The 23040-nt window shown below is 36.4% G+C and overlaps 1 protein-coding gene across 1 annotated transcript in view; it reads right to left on the reverse strand.

Moving 5' to 3' along the window:
- Positions 1-23040, reverse strand: part of KMT2E (lysine (K)-specific methyltransferase 2E) — a gene marked incomplete at its 3' end in the record, with an annotated part of 56648 nt that overhangs the window by 11828 nt on the left and 21780 nt on the right. Inside the window, exons 4-17 of the mRNA XM_008938039.1 lie at positions 20460-20571; positions 19882-20111; positions 17877-17957; positions 16842-16900; positions 12366-12538; positions 11161-11199; positions 9326-9538; positions 7883-8013; positions 6682-6799; positions 6399-6508; positions 5059-5320; positions 3180-3278; positions 1782-1946; positions 444-752 (exon numbers count right to left, since the gene is read on the reverse strand). Coding sequence (XP_008936287.1) covers positions 444-752; positions 1782-1946; positions 3180-3278; positions 5059-5320; positions 6399-6508; positions 6682-6799; positions 7883-8013; positions 9326-9538; positions 11161-11199; positions 12366-12538; positions 16842-16900; positions 17877-17957; positions 19882-20111; positions 20460-20571 — 2101 coding nt within the window. The remainder of the gene's footprint in view (positions 1-443; positions 753-1781; positions 1947-3179; positions 3279-5058; positions 5321-6398; positions 6509-6681; positions 6800-7882; positions 8014-9325; positions 9539-11160; positions 11200-12365; positions 12539-16841; positions 16901-17876; positions 17958-19881; positions 20112-20459; positions 20572-23040) is intronic.

Genomic DNA, 23040 nt, shown 5'->3' on the forward strand with positions numbered 1-23040 from the left:
TGATTTTTAAAGCAGGACTTTCTCCTCACTTACAGTACCTTCTAAAACACGTGATGAACAAAGGAAGGAAAGGCAACTTTTACAGCCTTTTATTTTCTTTTTAAATGAACAGCTTTAATTATGTTTTGGTCACACAAGTTATTTCAGCCAATTTAGAAAACTTTTGTTCCAAAATTGTTTTGAAAGATGTGTTTTGAAAGTCTCTTAAAATCCAAAATAACTTCTACCAATGGATGTTACACTTCAAGGTAACATTAAGTTATCTTTTTTAATATCTTAACTTATTACCGGTGAGTGGCTATGTAATGGTGATTTTTAAAGAAATGAGTCAACAATTAAAAAAAAAAAAAATCTAGATATAGTTGCATACTGATGCAGCAGTCTAATTTTTTAAAACTGCTGTTAAAGTTTATCCTCTCCTCCCCACCCCTTAATAGACGTACCTTCTTTGTTTTAGGATACTTAGTAGGGCATTTATTAAGTGCTGGACCTTCTGTCTCAGTAACCATTTCTGTAACAACAGTTTCTGTTTCAGGCTCAGCTACCAGTGCAGCATTCTCAGTTTCATTATGCTGTGAAGTTACTTCCACGTCAGGAGAAGATGGCTGGATATCTGAACACATGCTGACAGTTCTGTGCCGCCTACGTTGTTGTCCAATGTGAGTTCTACTCCGCGAGAAGCTTTTCCTCTGTTTAGCTCTATTAACTTTGGCTGGGGTAGGCTTGGTGGCAGTTTCTTCTTTTGCTGGTTCCTGGTACAAAATATAAGTCTAGTAAACAGAGCACACTCATGTAAAGTTAGCTATATTCCTTAAAACAAGATGTCAGTTCCTCCTTTCCTTATCAGGTTCCAAAAGTCCGTATATCATTTCTGTTGTTAGAACTCAAATACTTCAGAGATAATAGTTCTAACCTTCCTCAAGGCAACTGCAAGATTTCTTGTATTTTCCTCCCGAGCACCTGCTGCATCGTTGGCTGAGGATTCACAAACACCAGTCATTGGTCAGATTACCACAGATTTGTGTATGAACTGCCACACCACACCCATAAGCTAGAAATCAGCTGCTTACATCATGTTGTCTTTCGATCCAATATTCTTTTTGTAATTTATAGTAAACTGTTTGGCATTGTCACAAAAGGTACTCAGCAGTGTGCAGAGAGAAATTATCTGAGGGGACAACCTGAACTGAGAATTTGTAGTAGTATCTGCAAGGTAAGAAGCGTACTGGCATCCAGCAACAATAAGCAAAAGATTGTTTAGGAGCCACCTGCAAGAACTCAGAACAAACTATGCCTTAATAATTCCTTTTCTGTAAGAGAAAAGAAAGGATTATAACCTGATCCCAAGCAACCCACCAAAGAAGCAGGTTCTTCTCCACCAGTTCTAGAGTGCCTAAGGAAAGCCACCTCCTGTGGGTAAAGTCACCATCAGTAAATACTTTGTATCCTGAGCTTCCAAGAGAGACTGAATTACATGTTTGATGTGGGTGTGCACATTGGCATACAGAAATGTAACAGAAACTCCTCAACCAAGTTCTATACATATTTTCTTGGGAAAAAAAAAAAAAAAAAAAAAAAAACAAACAACAAAAAACCCCAAACCAAACATAAGTTAACATAATATAGTATCAAAGAACTATACACATTTTGGTCAAATCTATTTGCATTCAGAGGAAAAAGAAAGCAATTCATATATCTTGAAGTGCAGCTTGACATCCAAACCATCTGATAAAAGATGCCATGTTAAAAACTAGCTTTAAAATAAAGTTCCAGGTAGCTACCTGAATAAATTCAGCATCATTGGGAATCTGTGCTTCCTTGCATTCTGATTTCACCTCAGTTTTTGCTGTGCTGATTCTTTCCAAAGCCTGTTCTCTTCTTTTTTCTCTTTTTTCTAGTCTGGCAAAAGCTTGCAGGATAGCTTCCATTTTCCGTTCTTCTCTTGTCTGATGGATTTAATAATAATTACGATCAAGTTTTAGTCATCATCCTTCACATATATAAATAAATACTTTTTAAGTGCTTCAGACCATGTTCAGTGTGTGTTGACATGGAGCTCAATTTCAGCAGAAGCTCAGAGGAAAGGGAAACATTACAATGACTGCAACTATTTCAGACTTTGGAAGAAAGGCTTGCATTCATACCAACCCTGATGAACAAGACCAGAGTCTGGCTTTGGTTTTAAGAACTTACTAAAAAGAGTAATTCATTTGTAAACCACTGGCCTATAAGCATAAAAAGAACACATAGCTCTGAGCCTTTTCCTTACATGTATAGTATTTAAAAACAATGAAACACTAATAACCAGAAAGATAAGAAATACCAGTACATGCATGAAACAACAACAGAAAGCTCTGTTACCCTCTGACTCAATTTACCAAGTGTCACCAACTAAATCAGTCAGCATCCATGAACTACTATTTCAAAATAAGTTAACATTAGGTCACACACAGAAGCAAAATTTTCTGTCTATCTGTAATTCAAGGTCCTGGTGCTGGACAAAGGCAGATCCCTTCATCTGCACAGAGCTCTGCTTAATACAGAGGTGACAAGAATTGGGGGTTGCTACAACAACTTTGTTTCTTCTATGCGTATAAATGCCTGCAGCTTAACAGAGCACCAACAGCAACAACGTGTTTACAGCAAAGAACGAACACCTGCAAACGTATGGCCAAGATTCTGATTTAACTAGGTATTTCAAGTATCTCACATTTTGAATGCCTAACAAAAAAGCACATTTTAAAATGCGAATTTTCATAACACTGTTCTACCAACCTAAGAAAATTAGGATTTCTGAGGGTTTTTAAGTTGGAAACTCAAAAAAAGTGGAAAGGCCAAAATCCTGACTCCACATACTTTCTATAAAAATGGCCATTTCAAACAAAAAGCAGTAATAAAGAGCAACAAAAATAAAATGTAGATTTTTACAATGTCTTTTTAAAAGGCAATTAATTATATGCATTTGAAGATAAAAGCAGGTTTTTATCAGAAAGCGACAATCAAGCCAGATGAAATGCTGTCAAATAGCAATCCTTGCATTTCAAGGGGAAGCTCATGTAAGGCTCTGCCTTCATATATACTTAGATTTTATAAGCCTACAAAAAGGCAGCAATTAGCATGGAAAGAGCAGGTGTCACTAAGCCTTAGTGACAACTTTTTGCAGCTACTTGCTAACTTACCATCTTTCTTTTCCTTTCTGCAATCTGCTCCTCTGATTCCATTTCTACTTCATTGCTAATGGGAGTTTTTTCTTCGATATCATCAATAAAATCTGGCTCCTGAAAAATGGAAACGACTGCTTTACAGAAGCTCTACTACTCTTGCAAACTAGGGAAAACTAAAAGCTACACAGAACTAAGAATTCTCAGATCACTACATCAAAGATAACCAAGCCAATAAATAAAAAACCCCAAACCACACAACAACATAAGTACTATTATCCATTTGAACCCTTGTATAAACCTGTAAGTATTATTACCTGAATAGATCTTTCCCATTCTGAGCTAAGACACACCTGTATCTGTTTACTCCAGCACACTGAGGTTATTGAAATTTTGGGGTGTCATCCCCACTCCCCTACCCCACCAACCAAGTAAAGTATCAGAATAAAACCTTCAAAACAATAGAAGCCTTTGGGCACTAACACTGGTCACTGATCTAGCCACTTTAAAATCAGTTAAAGAACTGGTAGCTAATAAAAAAAAAACCCAACATATTTTTACGGAAATAAAATAATGTCAAAGGATACACTTAACAAACAAGTACAAAGATTTTCTTCTCATCTCAAAGCATATTCTATTAAAGTTACATTTTCCATTTACATTCTCACTTCATAATCTATTGACAGTGTCATAACACAAGGAAACACAAGAGCCAGCTTACTAATCATGGTTTTCTGTTTTGAGGAAATAAACAAAAAAAGAAACCATGAACCAGTAACTTTGGAAAGAGTTAGGTGCTCCCTAGTCCTATAAGCAATTCAATTTTACAGTAAAAGGACTAGACAAAGGTTTCTTTTAACATTTGTCTTAAAAATTTATTTACATTTTCCCATATGCTTTCTTTACCATAGAATTATATATATATTTCATCCCAGGCAAAAAAAAAAACCACTATTAACTAACTGGCTTCTGTGCTTGCATACACGTTTTAACAACTTTATTCTTCTCACAATTCCTAATTTTTTAAGTTGGGTTTTAAAAACAGCAAGACTTCTCCTGTGACTGTTCTATATATGCACTGTGTATTACATGAAAAGCTCAGGAGAAGGTTCCAAATACCAGTTATCACTTGTTAGAAACAAAATATTAAAAATTCACTTAGGATGAGAAAGTTCCAGTGTTTCCTCTCTGTGGATCATAATTTCCAACAGTCACATGCCATGCCTTCTGGACTTCCAAGTATTTTTAATTTAATAGCTTCTATGCAAAATTAACTTAGTCTCACGGACCTCTCCCACTAGTTCTTTCAAACCAACCTATTAAAAGAAGGATTAACTTGAACTTGACTACCATGGTATATGACCAGGTAGCTGTACCATACTATCCACCCATCATCCAATATTTAGGTTCAAAGCACACCTTCCTCCCTCCTGACTTCTTAGATTCTACTGAATAGAGCTTCAGAGCTCTATTAAAGCACAAGAGCTGCAGCCAACATTTAATATTCTGGGCTGAAGTTTTATTTCTTATAGGAGTATGGCTACGTATTGCTAGGTTTAAAATACTACATTCCTGAGTAACATGTGCAACTAAGCAGGAGACGCTTCAGGGTGGACTAGAAGCTCCTGAAAGCATGACACGAGGCTTTCACATTAGAGATACATCAAGAAATTCAAAGAAAAAATATACAGTTAAAACTGGTATAGGACCCAAAAATCAAATGGTAAGGAAAACAGAACAGTATAAAAATTCTAAGCAGTTTATCTATCATGATTTCTGATAAATCTCCATACCCCTTCTCAGTGACTTCTTAGTAACACCTTCCTTTAGTAACTACAAAAGGAGAGTATTTGGGTTTAAAAGCTTTTTTTTTTTCTGATCATCTTCGTGCCAGTACCTGATTATTGGAAATGGACAGCCTCAGTGGAGAGAGCTTCCTCTGTTTATTATCTGTGATTTTCATTTTGGCAGCTGCTCCTTCACAGTCCAATGTAATGTTCTGATTTTGAGTCTCCTTTTCTCTTGAAACATCCTTCTCTTTCTTTCCCTTTTTCCTTCTGGTTTCATATCCTGTATTGAGGTTTTCTGTGGGTTCAGAACGTCTGAGAACTGGACATTCAGGATTTTCTTTGAGGCAAGCACAGTCCACTTTGTATTTACTGAAAGTAATTAAATGCAAGAGGATATATTTTTATTAGGCTGTACCGCAATGACACCTTTCAATACTAAATCACACAAGGCGATACATTTCACAGGAAACATCTGCTACGATACAAACCAAACATTAAAAGCAATTGACTCAAATTTTCATCAAGATATACAATACTGCTGTAATTCAAAAATCTCATCCACTGGGTAACAGAATTTGTGTCTGCTTGCCACATGAAATACTTCTACATTCAGGGTTTCTCTTTGCTTAGAAGACAAAAGACATGCAAAACCTGAGTATTTCATATCCTAGGTGGAAATAAAACCACCACACTAAAGACATGAACAAGACACGTGGAATGCAGAGATTTCTTGCTTTACGCAAAGACAGTTGACACAATTTACAGAATGAGCACACTGGAAAGACCTCTGCATCACCCTCTATGATTTTGAGTTCCACTTGGCTATGTAGGAATTGTTATTCAAACGCATTTAACTTACACAGGCTGTCAGCTGCAGGTACTAAAACGTAACTACTATGTACGCTCAGAAGAATAAAATACAAAATAAAATTTAAAAAAACCCAAAGAACTATCAGCCAGGCAATTCCTCAGGTTGTCTTCACAAGGCACTAAGCATTCAGTGTATGTGAACATTCTTAATCGCAGACTAAACACCATTTATAACTAATTTCCACAGGTGCTGTCTTCAAGTTATACCACAGAGGCACTCTGAAACAAGTTAGCCATTACTGAATAGTTCTTCATTTTCTTCCCTCTACTCTCCCCACACTACGGGACACCTACATACTATAAATATGAATAAGCATCTACTCTGAAAATTTAAGTTTGTACCTTTTCCCTATAATTTAAGTAACTGCAACATTTCTGACACTACGAACAGATACACAGTAATAAAAATACAGACGAAACCCTGCCCCTCGCCCCTATTCATTGTAAACACAGTGCTTAAGGAGCTCTGCGTCATTTAAGCGTGCAAGAAAGTAAACATTATAAAAACAAAGCCACTCTGACTTGCAATGTAACTTAATAAGCATTAGATGTATTTTAGAACAACATGCTCACTTACCAATTTCCATAATCAAAATCAAATGCTATAGTAATCTCTGTTCCCTTTGGAATGTTATGGATGGAGTAAATATAAAGATGAATTGTTCCATCTTCAATTACATGCCTCACCTATATTCAAGAGAATATTATTATATCATGAATTACTTTTCTCTTTTTTTTTTTTTTTTAAAAAGTTCCTATACAGAAATTGTAGGGATTGATCAAATTACCAGTTGGGAAACTTAAGGAAAAGGGGACTTCTAAGTGCAGCGAACCTCATTTAACTCCAGGTATATGCTCACCTCCGCGTTTGGCGTACACGAACGCCTGATGAATCGAGCTTCATTCCCGAAGGTCCTCGCATCAACGCACATTTCTAGCCCATGGAATTTGGAATAAAACAAAACAAATGGGTATGGCCTGAAAATGACACGAGAAAATCAGAAGTTTATAATTTTTAAAGAGGCTAAATATTGTTTATTCTTCCCAGGAGTTAGCATTGTAGTTATGGTGTTTGGCATGATACACCACATTTGTGGGTTAATCTGAAAAGGACATGTTCCTATTTAAGCTTCATGGTTCTAACAGGTACATTCTCCAAATGTGTTCTCAGAATACTAAAAGTCTGAGTTACAGCCCTGAATGTCATTCTTCTCTACAGAATCTAAAGAAAGGAAAAGCAAGGCAAGCACTGGACACAGAATACAAGGTAAGAGTCTTCATCTTTTCTTAAACTTTTCTTATAGCAGGTCCTAAAATGAAACAGAAGTTTTTATGTGAGTCTATGAGGGGCTTAAAAGACTGAATAAAGTAACACTTCCACACCCCTACCTAACACCTGCAGTATCACCAGCACCCAAGCCTTGCAAGAAAAGGGACATTGAAATACTCTGCCAAGATGTGCTCTAAGTTCTGCCCTTGCGTGTGCCAGAGAACCCTTCCCTCTTTACTGAGCAAAAGCTCTGTGTCTCTTCTCCTCCAAGAGGCCTCTTGCAATGTCCCAAGAAGGTTTGTCTGTGCAATTAATGGCAGCACTGAAAATGATCCACAGGAAGGAGCAATCATGCATTCCTTAGTAATTTAATCAACTAGAGAACTCTGAAAGTAAAATGGCCCCAAGCTGACCTGCATCCAATTCTGTTCTTGGCCTCATGGACTTAAAATCTCACAGAAAAGAATATCTTTGCCATTACCTGCTGAATTTTTAGGGTGGTAGAACCTGCCAATCTCTGGTTTTAGGTGCATGACTACCCAACTGAGAATACAGGAATCCTGTAATAAGGGAAGAATAAAGAAAGAAAAAACTACCTCCTGAACAGATCTGTAAGGACACCTAGATGAGCACGGGGAGACCAGAATCCAGCTGCAACTATTTTTAATCGAACAACAATAAAATGCAAGACACTGCTATGTCTTGTGCCTAAGACCCACTTCTACTTGAGGCAAATCTGGCAAAACAGCAATTTAGTAGTTACCTTATTAAAACATTTGGAATAAACAAACCTTTTAAAGAAATATCCATTAGCTTCAAATTGTTCTCTCAGCATGAACTTTCCTCTGTATTCAATAATAAGTGCATCAGGAGCTAAGTCTTTGGCAGCTTTTAAAATTTTCTTGTTTTTTTGCACGTAACTCTACAAAGATAAAAAGGAATTTATGAAGTATCATTCTCCATCATTTTTCCATAATTATTAAGAGCAAATTACACTTTCACAACTACTGAAGAATTCTGTACGAAACAAAAAATCCTTTTCCTAATTAAACCTCCAGACCGATTTGATTAAACTGTCCTGTTTCCCTACCAATGCATCTAGTTATGAATACAGATTTGAGTAATACTTTAGGCCTAGTTCTCCATTGCATGGCTGAAAATCAACATACTCATATTCTCACAATTCAATTTCTTCAAACAAAGGCTTCGATTCCTTTAAACAAAACAAATCATGCAGACATAAAAGAACATTCATGATTCATTCAAGGAAAAACACAACAGGAAAATAAAATAATAGTAAAAAAAAAGTCCTGAGTTTCCAAATTTATTTTCTTATCTGTAGATGGAAGGATGGCTTTTTAATTAAAAACCAATACATACCCTGACAATTAGTGAACTCACACCTCTCATAACTGTCATCGCCAATCAAAAAGGAAGTAGCCTCTATGTGGGCAAAAGGCTCTGTAAGCAGGGATATTCCTCTAAGGAGGGTGTCCCATATGCCATGATGGTCTTTGAGGAAAAGAAGCAAACATGCTTCCATTAATCTGCTACAGTAACTACTCCTTCAGATTTCTGCTACAAAATGATAAGGTCTGTTATATGGCTCCGATTTTAAGCTCATAAGTAACTGATGTTAAGGACACAAAGATATTGCACAATTTCTTCATTAACTAAAAATTACAGGATCAGAAGAGTTAAAAAAAATAAATTCAGTATCAGATTACCACCTACCACCAGAAATATCCTTTATGAACCAGTAAATTATATTCTACTCTGAGTATCTGAACATCCAGAACACTTACCATACCTTAAGAAAAACAGACAATTAACATGTTGATACACAGAGCAGAAAAAATATTCTAATTTCAGTGCTACTCTAACCACTCCTGCTATTCCATACAGAGCAGAGACACAGCAGTGAAGTTTAATGCATTATGTCCACTACACAAGACAGTCTAAGGACAGAACAATGTTCAGGCCCAGACTAAGACCTTAGCTATTTTTACGAGAACTGATACACAAGTGCAAACGTAACCACGAGTAATACAGGACATATAAAAAAAACCCATTACAAATTCTGAAAAAGCTTTTTAATCTCTGATGCTTAGATGTGGTGAGACAAGATACAGAAAGTGAATGTGAAGTTCCTTCTATTTTCCAAGGCATCTAAGTGTATCCTTGTTGTGGCACAGAAGTAGCATGCAGTAACACAAAGTGGCACAGCTCATTACCTCTACTGGAGGTTTGAAAATCAGATTGCTGGTGCTGACTTCTTTCTTATCATTTCCATTGCCTAATCTCAGAGCTATTTTTTGTGCCTCCCTCTGGACACCCTCACTGTACTGGTTATTATTTGCTTCTTCATAACGGTCCATCCATGCCTTGATTTTAGTTTCCCATCCAAAGTTTGAACTGTCAGTAGGATCAATCTCTGGGGCTGAACCCTAAAAAGGGAAGTAAGTGACCAGATATTACAAAGTAATAAAAAGATACTAAAATAAATAAAAAAAAAAAGTCTGCAATAACACACAAAATGAAGGACAAAGGTACACCATTGATTTCAAGTTTGGTAGTTTTTTCATTTAGTTGGTTGTTTTGTTTTTTAAGGAAGTCCAGTATAAAAATTCTGCATTACTTAAAAGCACTAGGATGAATTCAGTGGTATTACATTCCTTTTAGGAATTTTATAACTTCACGAATATCTCCAAGTTCACGGATACATTCCCCCTTCAACAGGCACTTTAGCTTTTAGTGAGATGAGAATGGAGACTGACACTGTTTCCTCCCACAACTGCACAACATGATGAATCTACAAATGCAGGAGCTGGAAGGTCAGATCTCCCTGCCTACTCAACTTCTGTGACCATCTGAAAAATATTAAGAACTCCAGCTTCCATCCTGTAATACAGAGATTTGATTTTCACCTTTCAACTTCAAGGGTCACGCTATATCTTTCTTCCACTTCACATCTTACTAAACCTCACTAACCCAGTACCTACTACACTAAGGTTGGGACTTCACTGCACAGACCATTCTTCTTCCCTTATCTGCTTCTCACGAGACAATTCTCTTCTGCAGTGATTCAGATCCTCTCACTTTTACAATAACATGCCATTTTACCTTCAGACTTCAGAAGCACCGGTCAGACTGCTGCCAACCAATGCTCCTTACAGATAACGGGAGCAAACCAGTGCTCCCTTTTCTATCCCTTGAGCACAGACACTATAGAAGATTAATGAAACAGCAAAGTAGTTCAGCAATTCAATTAACCTATTTACATGTCTTTTGTACATCAAGGGAACCATACACACAAACAGCATTAAAAAAGGTGTGATGCTAAGAAAACCATGAAAAAATACAATGGAACCTTACAAACACCATATTCAAAAGCACAAAAGAGATTTTCTTCCCCAATTCCGTCTTCACTACTCGTAACTCACACATCTAGAGTGTAAATTGTGTCCCACCTGTTTCCACACACACCAAGGATGATTAAACTATGGGAAATAGCTAGTTTTCACACCATGCCTGTTTTTATCATGGAGGAAGTTTTATTAAAGGCTGCTCTAACACTTACAAAGCAGACATCCCAACACAATTCCTTGAACTATGCCAGCACTAGTGAGCACAGTCTAATCAGACGAATATACAGAGGTATAACAGAGCAGAAGCACTTGCTCAGTTTCCAAATGCAAGGCAGCCATTTCATTCTTTTGCTGCCTAGAACTATGAAAAGTTGGAGCCAATAGTTCAAATGAGGTGTGTGCTCATCTTTACTCCTTGCGCAGCACTAAAAAGCCCAAATTCCTCCATCAGATCTTGAAAACCAAGCATTGGCACAATAAAAATGTATACTATACTATTTCAGTTAGTTTCACAGGTCATAAAGACATAGTACTCATGCCTTTAATTAAAATTACTATGATGCTCACGTAGTACACAGTTATCAGTACTGTTTTACTGCTGAATGCATAGCCCTAATTGCACTCCTGATGCTTCACGTTTAAATAATGTACAATTAAGGTTCAAAACAAAGCCCAAACAAAAATAAATAGAATTAAATTACCTTTACTCGTGAAGACTTCCTGGATCCTTCTCGAAATGCCTGAAACAAAATTAGACATTTATATTCTTTGGAAAAATCTATTTACGAATTATCAGCTTTTCAATGCAGACCATTCTCAATAAAACATGTAAGAGAACAACACAACAAACTATGCTGAAATCTCAAGGCAGCAACAAGCTACATGCCATAATTTTTTTTTTTTTTTTTAAATTTCAGCGTTTCAATCTGAGTGCATACTGGATGTCAGAGCTAGCGGTCCAGGTACGCACTCTTTTCTCCCATATTACAACAGGGCCCTCTAGAATTTCAGAATTCAAGGCAAACTAACTGAAAAATTACTTATGGAACTCTCCATACTTATCAGGTAAAGCTGTAAATTGTCCACATCCTTCACTACACTATTTGTGGAAAGGGAAGAGGGAAGCAGGTATGCTATCTTCTGAAGAAAGTTTGTCATTCTACAACAAAAACTCATTCTTCAAATCATCTCACACAATGTTGGGAGGTAACACAAGAATACATGGTAGTAAATTTATATCCAGAACCATTCATTCAAAAGGAAACATTTTACTCAAGATTTCCAAAGAGATACTGATAATTAATTCTGATTTCAGTTTTTAAAAGACAAAATTCTTATCCAAGCCAGTGAAGCTGAACTGCAGGAAGGAACTCGTTAGTTCAGGAAGTTCAGTGTACTTTACTTCACATACACTACACTGTTTATACCTGTAGCTAAACAGTATAACGTCTACTATCCTGTTTGCCACAGTAGTTTAGTAGCTGTCTGACAGCATGCTTCCACACAATTTGAACTCAAATAAACGGACATTGAGTTGCATCAGGACAACTGACAGCAACTGCTTCTGAACTTTAAACAACTATAACTGATGACTTTCAGCCAAAGAATTCTTCAGAACTCAAATGCTTGGTTCTGTCCCAGCTCTAACAATATCCTGTGGTGCAGTAAATGCCATTCCTCCTTGCAAATTCTGCCTCAACTATAAAATTGAACTTCCATGAATAGTACACACAACTTGAATTAACCAGGGGCAGGGAGGAAGAGTCAAGGAAGACCGTAGCATTCAGTGCAGAGTATTACATTTCAAGCTAAACCCAAGTCGTAAAAAATTACTTCTAACAACAGCCTCATTTTTCACTGCAATTTACAACACAGACTTGTAAAAAGACAAGTTATATTCACTTACTTTTTTACATTTTGCTATGCTCTGTTCTTTCTCTCCACTTTTTTTCCTTTTCTTATCATTTACTTTTGTAACTCTTGTAGGAGTTGAAGAAATTGTAGTTGGTATATGTTGAAAAGCAGTATACAGTTCCACAGGAACCTCATCACCACTCTCTGTTGCACTGGTATCCCCATCTTTAAAACAAAGAATATTCTGTAAACAATCAAATACTGCAGGACGAATATTTACTAGCATTCAGTACACCTGCTTTTAAAAAATACAAATGTGTACTGAATGCTTCAAGCACTTCCATGCAAAATTCATCAACGGTTGCAACAGCATGAAAATGAACTACCAATGAGAAGCTGGTAATTAACAGACGTTTGTAATGCCAAGTAAGAAAAAGATATCAGATTAATTCTGTTCTTTCAGTGGAGTTGTAAGTACTATCATATTCCATTATAAACTAAATTAGAATCAGAACAAAAACCAAGTTAAAAAAAAAAAAATCTGTTAATTCATTCACATATATAGCCTTGACTTGTAATACAGCTTTAGAATTCTCTCAGATGACTGTGTTCTAGAAGGGATTAAAATTAACGACTGCCCAGCATTTCTTGTGGTTTTTTTTTTTTTTTTTTGTGAAGCCATATTAACCAGTCCTGTCTGAGTCAAAATTGCAGTGCCTAGTGCCTTCTTCAGGGTAAACGTATCAATTTAGCCAAAAGCCTTCTCTCCTCAAAATCCCCTACCAGTAAGATTCCACTACTCAGGGAAGAGAAAAGGGAAGTCTATTTCAGTTGCTAAAACAAGATCATACACAAAAGGACACATACTTTTTCTTGGTACTCTGCACCTGCAGATGTAAAAGCTAGAGCCTGAAATTTAGCATACCTCAGCATTTATGTCAGACAAATACATTTCATGACCTGAAATCGGATTACCCTAGTTCTGTCAAGATTAAGGGCTGTGAAGCGTGGAGAGGACTGCAAGAGAGATGGTGCACATAGATAGGAGACTGTTGTTCACATGTGCTCAGTACAGACTTCTCAGACTTGAGCAGCGTTTCCAATTATTCTGCTTTCAATAAATATATTTCACACTGGACTATACTTTTTCTGAAAATGCACAGAAGCCTTTACAAATAATTTGAAAGCAGATACAGCATTCCTTCTGAGTTCAAAAGGATGCTGCCTTAATCAGTGCACCCAACAGTCCTAATTCTTGAAACCTTCTTTACTAAATAAAGAAATCCAGCTACTAGTTACTCTGGATTTTCCTTGCTCACAATGTTCCTTAACTGGATTCTTCTGTACATAGTAAGCAGTCCAATGTTAACCCTATTGGTTTTTCTTTTGAACAATTTATTAGGCACATAACTATACTTCATGTATTAGGAATTGATGACATTTTCTGATTTTGTTTGCATCTTTGTTTGTTCGAACTATTTTCTGAACTAGCATTAAAAAAAAAAAAAATAAACAGGCACAGAAAGAAATGTCTCAAAGAAGACTACAGAATAACCAATGACTGAGAAATGGAAACCCAAGGCCCTCTTGAAATTTGCAATGTTTGTAGCCCATACAGCAGTGCCTACACAATCACTGTGTCAAACACCTCTCCCACTCCTAACCTCCAACCCTGCAAAATGCTGTCTTTCTTAGGGAAGCTGTAGTTCAATATTGTAGTTAACACTGTGCCCTAACTTACTATAAAGAATAATTACCTCAAGCATATAATTAAAAAGAGTTGTTTTGAGACACACCTTCCTAACCTACATAACGTGCTTTCACTTGGAAGAGCCTTAGCAAAGTACACTAAGGGAAGATTTTGCATCTCTGCATCAAGATACAAACTCTCCAAATTTCACAACGAGTTATGGGCCCACACTCATTTCCCCAGAAGCAGCAAGTGATTTCATCAAGCACTAGTTTCAAGAGCAGACAGCTTGAAGCAACATCCTTCAACAAGTTACACATCCAGATTCTATGTCTTTCAAACAAAAACAACCACAAAAAACCCACCATCAATCCCAAAGTGTCCAGGATAACATTGACAAGTGGCTTAACAAAAGTGCTCACTCCACTGAGCAATCCAAGAACGCCCAATGCGCAGTAGGCTGCATCAGAATTACACTTCTGTATCAGAACAAAAGCAGTATCACCACATACAACCACATGCCCCAGAACAATGGGCTGTAAATGTTAGGAAAAAAGTTGATACGGTTACAGACAGAAGTTTATTAAGACTCTCACCAAATTTTGCATCACAGCAAATGTTTACTTAAGAGCTCATTTCTTGCAGCAAACCAACTGATCTACTACTTGCTCCCCACCTTTGGATGCAAGATGGCTAAAGCAGCAATCCTTTAGAAATCTTTACCACAACAAAAAAAAGTTATACTGTATTCTCAAATCTAAATGAAAAGCCCTATTTTACGTAAGCCTAAAAAAAACCCAAAAAACCCCCCTAAATACTTACTCAAAGAACTTCCAAATACTGCAATCTTACCTTTAATCAAACACCTCCAACTTATTTTGAAGTTAAAATTAACCTTCTACTGCTGTTAATACTAAAAATGTTTAATAGATACATTCAAATCAATGCCACTTTTGCTTTTCCCACTTAGAATTAGCTATAAAAACTAGTTATTTTTACTAAAGTCTCATGGTATGCAGTTCATATACAGATTTAAGTCCAACTGAACCACATAATACCAGTCAACATACAAAAAAGTGCACTTAGTGAAGCAAGTACATTAGCTAAGTGAAAATTAAGTGGAGATGCAAGCATGCATTCAGGTCACATTTTATAAATCTCAGTAATTAACATAGCACCTCAGCTGAATCTTAGGCTAAACAGGCTTAGAATTTATCTTTGTTTTTACTGTTTTGATACTTAAGGTTTACCATTTAGTATTTCTTTTCCTATTGAATACAAAGAATAGGTTTAAAGACTGATCATCAGGATAAAGGAGGGCTGAACGTCAACTTCAAATCTAAAATATCTTCAGCTCCTACTAAGATTATTACTATCTCTAATGTTCATAGTAAATGATCAGATAGTGTGGCTACAAATCCTAAGAGATAATTTAAATTGCTCAGACCACCAATTTTGCCTAACCTGTAAGCAAATTCAAGTTCATTCTCACAGTATCATACCACTCTGTGAACCCACTAACTCTAAATTAATTATAAATGTACTTCTATTATTTTCATAGAATCAACAAAAATTAAATGCTAAAAAAAAGAATAATAATTTGAAAAAAATCTGTACTATCTAGCAGGTCAACCAGAACTTTACAAAGTAAGTTTGGTTTTGCTAAAACAAAACCAGACAAAAACAAAAATCAATTGTGGTGTTCTAAATAAATCATTAATGCCTTTAAGAGACTTAAGGCAGCTTGGCCCTGGAGAGCAGAAAGTGTCCATGGCACCAAGAAGCACTGTTAAGCCACACACACTTCTAGGCCACATCACACACTTAGAGTTTTCTGAAGGCACAGGAAGTAGGCATCTGGATCTCATCTATGCGGTATTTTTTTAAATAAATCCCAACACACACTTGCACATACCCCAGTACTTCAGAGACATGATTTGAAAGTAAAACATGTGAAGTTCAGGAGAATAACTTCCTCCCAAATATTCACTTCTATAATAGAGCTTGAAAGTATCACCTGTCAATCAAGAAACCCACAACACATTTTGGTAGTCCCTGGACAGAACTCGTGACAAATCAGGTTGGCTGAGTTTTGAAGTTCTAAGAACAGTAGGTGAGCTCATTTCAGAAAATACAGACAGAAACAGCCACCTGCATTACAAGTCTCATTTAGTTATTAAAGACAAAAAACCTTCAAAAACATCACAATTATCCCCAAGTTTAGCTATTTTTCTTGTTGTCAAAACAAGCCCCAAAACATACCAATACAGATACAAAAAATCTACAGCAAATAAGAATTAGCAATCCCTCTCAAAAGTATATTAGATAGTTTTAAATCTCAATTATATAATTCTTAGAGACAGAAATACCACATGCAATGGAATCTTTTTAAGAGATTAGTATATGAGCAGTCTATATACTAAGAAGGAAAAAACCCCAGAGCTCTGAAATAATTTTTTCCAAGACTAAAGTAGACTTACTAACCCTCTCACTGCAGCAGAAGAAACATGAACCTTTCTTATCTTTATCTTCAGTAGCTTACTCAAACTAATCTAGTTGTTATGAAAACTACATTCATTATTACGAAACTAACAATGTTAAAACAGATCTAATTATTCCACAATGATAAGAAAAAAGGCAGTGGTGACAATCTTTAATAAAACAACTGATATAATGTTATCTTAGTAACAAAGTAAAAGGCATTGATCCAAACGTTATATGCTGAAGGCTACCAAAACTGCAGGAACTTCACACACGCTCCTAAGTTCATACAGCTGATGTATACTAATTTTAATACTTACAATCTTTAAAGAAAAAAAAATTTAAACCTTTACTCACCTGACATATTTTCCCTTTTCCTTCGTTGCAATAGCACTGCTCTTTCTTTATCTAAACTCCTGAAATTTTAAAAAAAAAAAAAAAATTATCCCATTCTTCACACACATCAATGTATCCAAGCAGTAAACCAAACCTTTCCATATTTACTGTTTTCCACCTTTACAAAGTAAACAGTAAACTAGCTGAACATTTAGATACTGAGAAAAGTTATCAGTTGTGCACTGATGCATTTCATTTTAATGCAAAGCCCATAAAAGTATCCAGATAATTTAAAAACAAAAGGCAACCTGCCATCTCAAAAGAAAGACTGGCAGTTGGTCCATGGATTACAGATAAGCATTTTCCTGCAGATTCTTCAAAACAACCATCACAATACAGTACAAAAATTCTAGGACAAAGTCCAGACTATTTCTAAGAAACAAAAGAATCATTTACTGGCAATTAAAGAGTCCTGAACACACATACATCTTTTAATTAACGATCTGCAACATAAGTAACCAGTAGCATTTCATACTCTGCATCTACCTACCACACAGTCAGAACAAAATGACCCCCTCCTCATTGTCACATGACTTCAAGTTTGAGGGAGAGCATACAACTAACTCACTCCAGGGCAAGAAATCCTCCAAGTGAGCTCTGCAGCATACTGCAACAGGACCATAAAAACAGAAGACACTGAGAAGTACTGGTGGGGCAGCTGACCTGAAAACACTGCTGTTAAGGCTTCTCAGTGTATGACAGCCATGAAACAAAACATGGAAAGGACTGTCTATCTATCAGTCAGCCTGAGAAAGAATCTAGGAATCACTGCTATTTCAATAAGTATTTCAGGGGTTTACCCCTGCTGCCTAGGGAGGTGAATCAATGACTACTGTGAACAAGGGATGGAGACTGGCAAGATCATCCGCAGCAGAAATGTGGCTCCTTTAACTAGAACTGTCAGGACCATGCTTTATCTGCTGGTTGTTCCAGTACCTCCTCTTTTTATATTCTCTACTCCACCTACTAATTTAGAGTTCAAACCAAACTACTCACCTTGGTTGACAACGTTCACACAGATATATGTCAGGAATATGCTGCCTGTCAATCCCCATGCAGTCAATGTGCTGCCAGACACTTTAAAGAAAAAAAATTCTTTTAAATACAAGTACAACTTTTTAAATTGTGTGCATAATACACACACACACATAACAGAAAGACAGAGCCATTTTTTTTTTTATCATGATCTTTACTCAGATTGAATACTGCCTAAAGCTACATCTCAATCACTGTCTTCACACCACCACTCTGCTAGCTGATTTTCTATTCCACTGATCACTGTAATTCCCATCTTGTGGCTGTCTCCAGGTGTCTCTCTGCTTCTTTAGACTCATTTTCCCTCTTGGAAATTTTCGCTAACACTGGAAATAAAAAATGGTAAATTATCACAACAGAGAACAAAATAGAGACAAATACCTTGAGCAACAAGACTTATGCTTTATTTAGTAACAGGACTTTTTTTTTTTTTTTTTTAAACAAAATCATTGCTTTTTCCTTTATAAATATAATTTTATTTTTTGTATCTTAATAGAAACAGCCTCAACTGCTTCTCACAGCCAGGGAAGAAAGGCTGCTCACTAAACTGGTGGCTAACCCAGGACAGTAATTTATGCTCATCCCCACATTACTAGAAGGAACTGGGACACAAAAGTCATTGTTATCTTCCCATTTGTGAATTTATCACAGCTTTCTCACAGAGAATCTCTTCTTCAAAAAAAGTAGACTCTACTTCTCCCACCAAGGAGGTTTAGGTAGGATATTAGGAGATATTTCTTCACTGAAAGGGTTGTCAAGCACTGGAACAGGCAGCCCACAGAAGTGACTGAATCATCATCCCTGGACATGTCTAGAACTTGTGTAGATATGGTGCTGAGGGACATGGTTCAGCGGTGGGCTTGGAGTGCTGGGTTAACAGTTGGACTCAACGATCTTAGGTTGATGGCTGGAATCCATGATCTTGAAGGCCTTTTCTAACCTAAACAATTCTACCTAGCGGATGACCACCTACAGCTCCACTGCTGAAAGAGCATCTAAAAGCCTTTCAAAATAAGTCAAAACGTTATCAGAATCAAAGACCATCAAAAACTAAAAAGAAAAAACTTGTCATGTATGCAGATGAATGGAGCTCAAAACAATGTCTTGATTAGTCGTAACTATCATTTCAGAAATACACAATGATCTAGTAAGTTCAGCAGCATTCGTTAAGGGTACTGAATATAAAAACGCTGGCTAATATTAAGTGCAGAAACATGAGACTTGTCTTCTCCCAAGTGTATCAGATCTAAAAAATTCTGAAAGTCATAGAAAGTAATTTCTAAAAGTTCTAGTTCTAAAAAATTTCTAAGTTCTTTTTTCTAAGTCCAAGTATTTAATAACACTCACTGATTTCACTATGATATAGGTGCTTAAGCATGAACACAGAAGTTCAAACATTTCACTTCAGCTTCTCCAGTAAGAATCCAGGTTACTCTTTTCATAGTTACTAAAATTCTTTAAAATATGTCCTATGAAAATTAAGAACTCTTATCAAAAGATAATGAACAGAAAAAACAGTATTTGAGAAGCTTCTTATAGATTATTTTGCATCTTGCAAGTTACGTGATTTACAACTTACCAAGATGCTTTATTACTCAAGTACATGCAGATTAAGAACCAGTCCCTAGGTCTTAATTTGACCATACTAACTTGGACAAAATACCAAAAAGACATCCTTTTTAGAGGGGAAAAGGATAGATCCCTATTAAGCAACAGTGCACAAGTAAAGGCATGAACAAATTCCTGAGTAGTCAAGACAGACTGGAATAAAGTATAAAAAATACTCACTGGCCTTAACCAACTACCTTGCCTACTAGAAAGCCATACAGCCTTTAAACACTCTTTTGACAGAAGGAAATTTCCTATGACTCAACATAATTAAAACACCACTTAGTTACACTTACTTTCAATGTAGCCTTAAGTTTTGAGTAATTTTTATCTTTTAAGTTAACTTAATATTCATTACCTGCATTTGTCACAACAGATCATATATCCATCATCATGTGTAAAGCCACAAATGCATCTGGTAATATCAGTTCCATAGCTTCCATCCTCTGACGTACTGATGGTAGTAGCACTAGAAGTTTCATCGAAGTTGGGAGTGGTAAATATGCCTACTTCATTCTTGCTTATAAGCACTGTTGGAGGAGGAGAAGCTGGAGGCGTTGGAGGAGGCCGAGCACCATAGTTATGGTCCTAGATTTTTGTTGAAAGATAAGTTATAGCTGTTAAATGTTCATACATTGATGGTTATTTAAGCTGAATTGTAAGAATCTGCTTTGAAAAGAACTTCAGAGACTTCTTGGTTTTCAGTAATATTTAACATTCTGTTTCTTTCATTGCTCATTGTTTTCTACTTTCTCAATTAAGTTTCACACAACTGCATGATGTTCAACATTCTGCTTCTCATCAACCATCTTTAGTAAACCTACCCAATTCCCAGTAAGAGAATAAAAATATAAGCATGATTCAAGAGTTGTTCCAGTTAAGGAAAGCAGATTTTACATAATGTGGTCTATACAGAATACTTAGCATGAAACTTACTGCATAGGGCAAACCAATGTAACTGTGTGAATGCGAGCTGCTGGTATACAACTGGTGCGGGTAACTGTTCGATTTTTCAACTACGACAGGGCTAGCTTCTACAGATTCTGGTCTGCAAGGCAAAAGACAGAAGAATAATAAATGCAATTAATGTGCATTTTATAGTAATAATTACTACATTACATTAATAAATCACAGGTACTTGTTGCATCATTTCTAATTAATTGCCTGCTGATCCTTTTTAAAGCAGCATACAAAAGGGATGGACACACCGAACACACACCTCCAAAGGCCCTCTCAGACCACTGCTCACAAAAGAGGAAACCCAGCACTCCTCTTTCATTTGAAATAAAGCTTCCAGAGGGGCAGAGAACTTATGCCTCTGTAGTTATAAAATTTTCACCAAAAAAAGTGCATGCTGAATCACATGACATAACCTGCAAATCTGGGACAGAAGAGGATGTTACATGCTTTGTCAGGGAGTCATCAGCCTGCATGCTCAAGTCTATGGAGGTGTAGCAGATGCTGCAGAAAGGACTTCAGCTAATTACACCAAAAGACAGCAGCAGTAATTCCGAAAGCAGCAGAACTGATGCAGCCCTGCACTGCCACCCATCCTATCCCACTCTGCAATGACATCTAGCGGTAGCACAACCTCCCACCACCCACACCCACCAGCACTTGAGGCCACAGCATATGGTTTCTACAAACAGAAATCCTAAGTGGGGCAAATCTATCTAAACAAGGCAGTTTATCGATTTATCTTTCAATAGAAAAAAGATAAAAATTTGTGAAATAAGGTTTTGTGGTGAAAGGCAGGGCCTTCTTTAATATACAAGCTCTAGTTTACATGCATTAAACCACATGAAAGACTAGAAAAGTAATACTAAAATACAAAGATCTTTTTGAGCACAATAAATGATACCTTCATTACCTGCCCCCAGCAGTTACATTCACGTGTGCACGCAAGCATATGTACACGCTCTCATGACCGAGACAGGCAGAAAGCCACAGCCTTATTGCACCAGATGATTCAATCACACCAGGACAAATGTCAAATGAACCCAGAGTTACCTGAAGGTTGGGGGGTGTTCAGGGTTTTTTGGTTGGTTTGGTTTTTTTGTTTGGCATTGATTTTTTTTTTTTTTTTTAAATTAAAGACAAGGCAAAATATCAATATCTAAAACTGAAGGGGCCTTTGACTCACATCACAAATCCAGGTCTTGCTCACTTTTCTAATTTTTGTTTTATGATTATTTCCCAGCACAAACATCTTTATTTCTTCTACTGATTTTTTCAAATAAAGTTTGTATTTCTGAATCTTGCGTTAAAATAAGCATCTGTCTTTTTCTAAGACATTAGGATATTAAAGAGAGGCTTTTTTTTGTTATGCCATGAAGTGATACTAACTTAAAGGAAAACAGTAACTTGCATTTTTTTGCTAATATTTTTTGTAAGAATACAATTAATCACTAGCTTTCCGAAAACAATATATGGAATTTCCACATGTACTTGAAAACGTCCTAAAGTTTTTGGTGCCACATTTCTTCTTTTTAGCTTTTTCTCATTTAAGGTTACTACATGATAAAATTGTTCAAAAAGAAACACTATTTAGAAGTACTACACTGGGTTAAGACTTCAGTTTCTAGAATCCAAAGCAAAAAAATATTTTTTTTAAAACATTAATGTCTGTAACAGTCACCAGCTGCATTTCTTTTAGAGAATGAGTAGATGTGAGCACCCAAATCATGTGAAGTATAAACACTAGAAATACAACTTCTGACTAGCGTGACATAAAAAAACAGCTAAGATAACACTTGCCCATCATTACCCCATAAACACAGAAAAATCATTCACTCCTACACCACTTCTCATCTTGAAAATAATTTTATTCAGAGTTCGTTGCAATTGTCTCCTAGAAGGAGCTCAGAATTTGTCAGGTTCGAACTCATGACTAAAAACAGAAAATTAAATTAAATAGGTGGAAAAGCTGTGCCTTTCCAGCACAGCTGTGCCTGTGCCAGCATGGGTGGCTAGGACCAAAGTTAACTTCCTTCTCCAGTTCAGGAGAGTCTTGACCACTGTATTGCTTCTACTGCTATTCTTTACCATTTGTTATATGAGATAAGCAGCAGCACAGTTACTCATTTCCACTAGGTGTTCTATGAGGCTAGACAATACATTCTACTCCCCAAATCAATTTTTGCCTACTCTAACAATTTTTAAACCACTTAAAGAGAATACAGTTTAATACTTAGAGGTGTAACAGTTGTGGGAAGCAGAAGCATTAGGCTTCCAAAAACAAAATACGGAAAAAAAAAAAAGTGTTTGTCCTCAACTATTTTAATAGTCATGAAATGGATTCAGAGAACAGGTTAAAAAGAAAAAAGCACAGCTTTACTTGAGCAAGGACAGCCAGAAAAAGGGTGGGAGAAAAATCAGGTGAGACACAAAGGCAATTAAATATTTGTATTAAAATGTTTTAACATAAATACAGAACTAGAGCAGGAGCAGTGCTCCCACAGATACACAAGGCCAGAGATACTCCTCAAAATTGTAACAGATGCTCACCAGAGCTTTA

Source organism: Merops nubicus, unplaced genomic scaffold, assembly GCF_000691845.1.
Source record: "Merops nubicus isolate BGI_N331 unplaced genomic scaffold, ASM69184v1 scaffold34243, whole genome shotgun sequence".
NCBI classification, from domain to species: domain Eukaryota; kingdom Metazoa; phylum Chordata; class Aves; order Coraciiformes; family Meropidae; genus Merops; species Merops nubicus.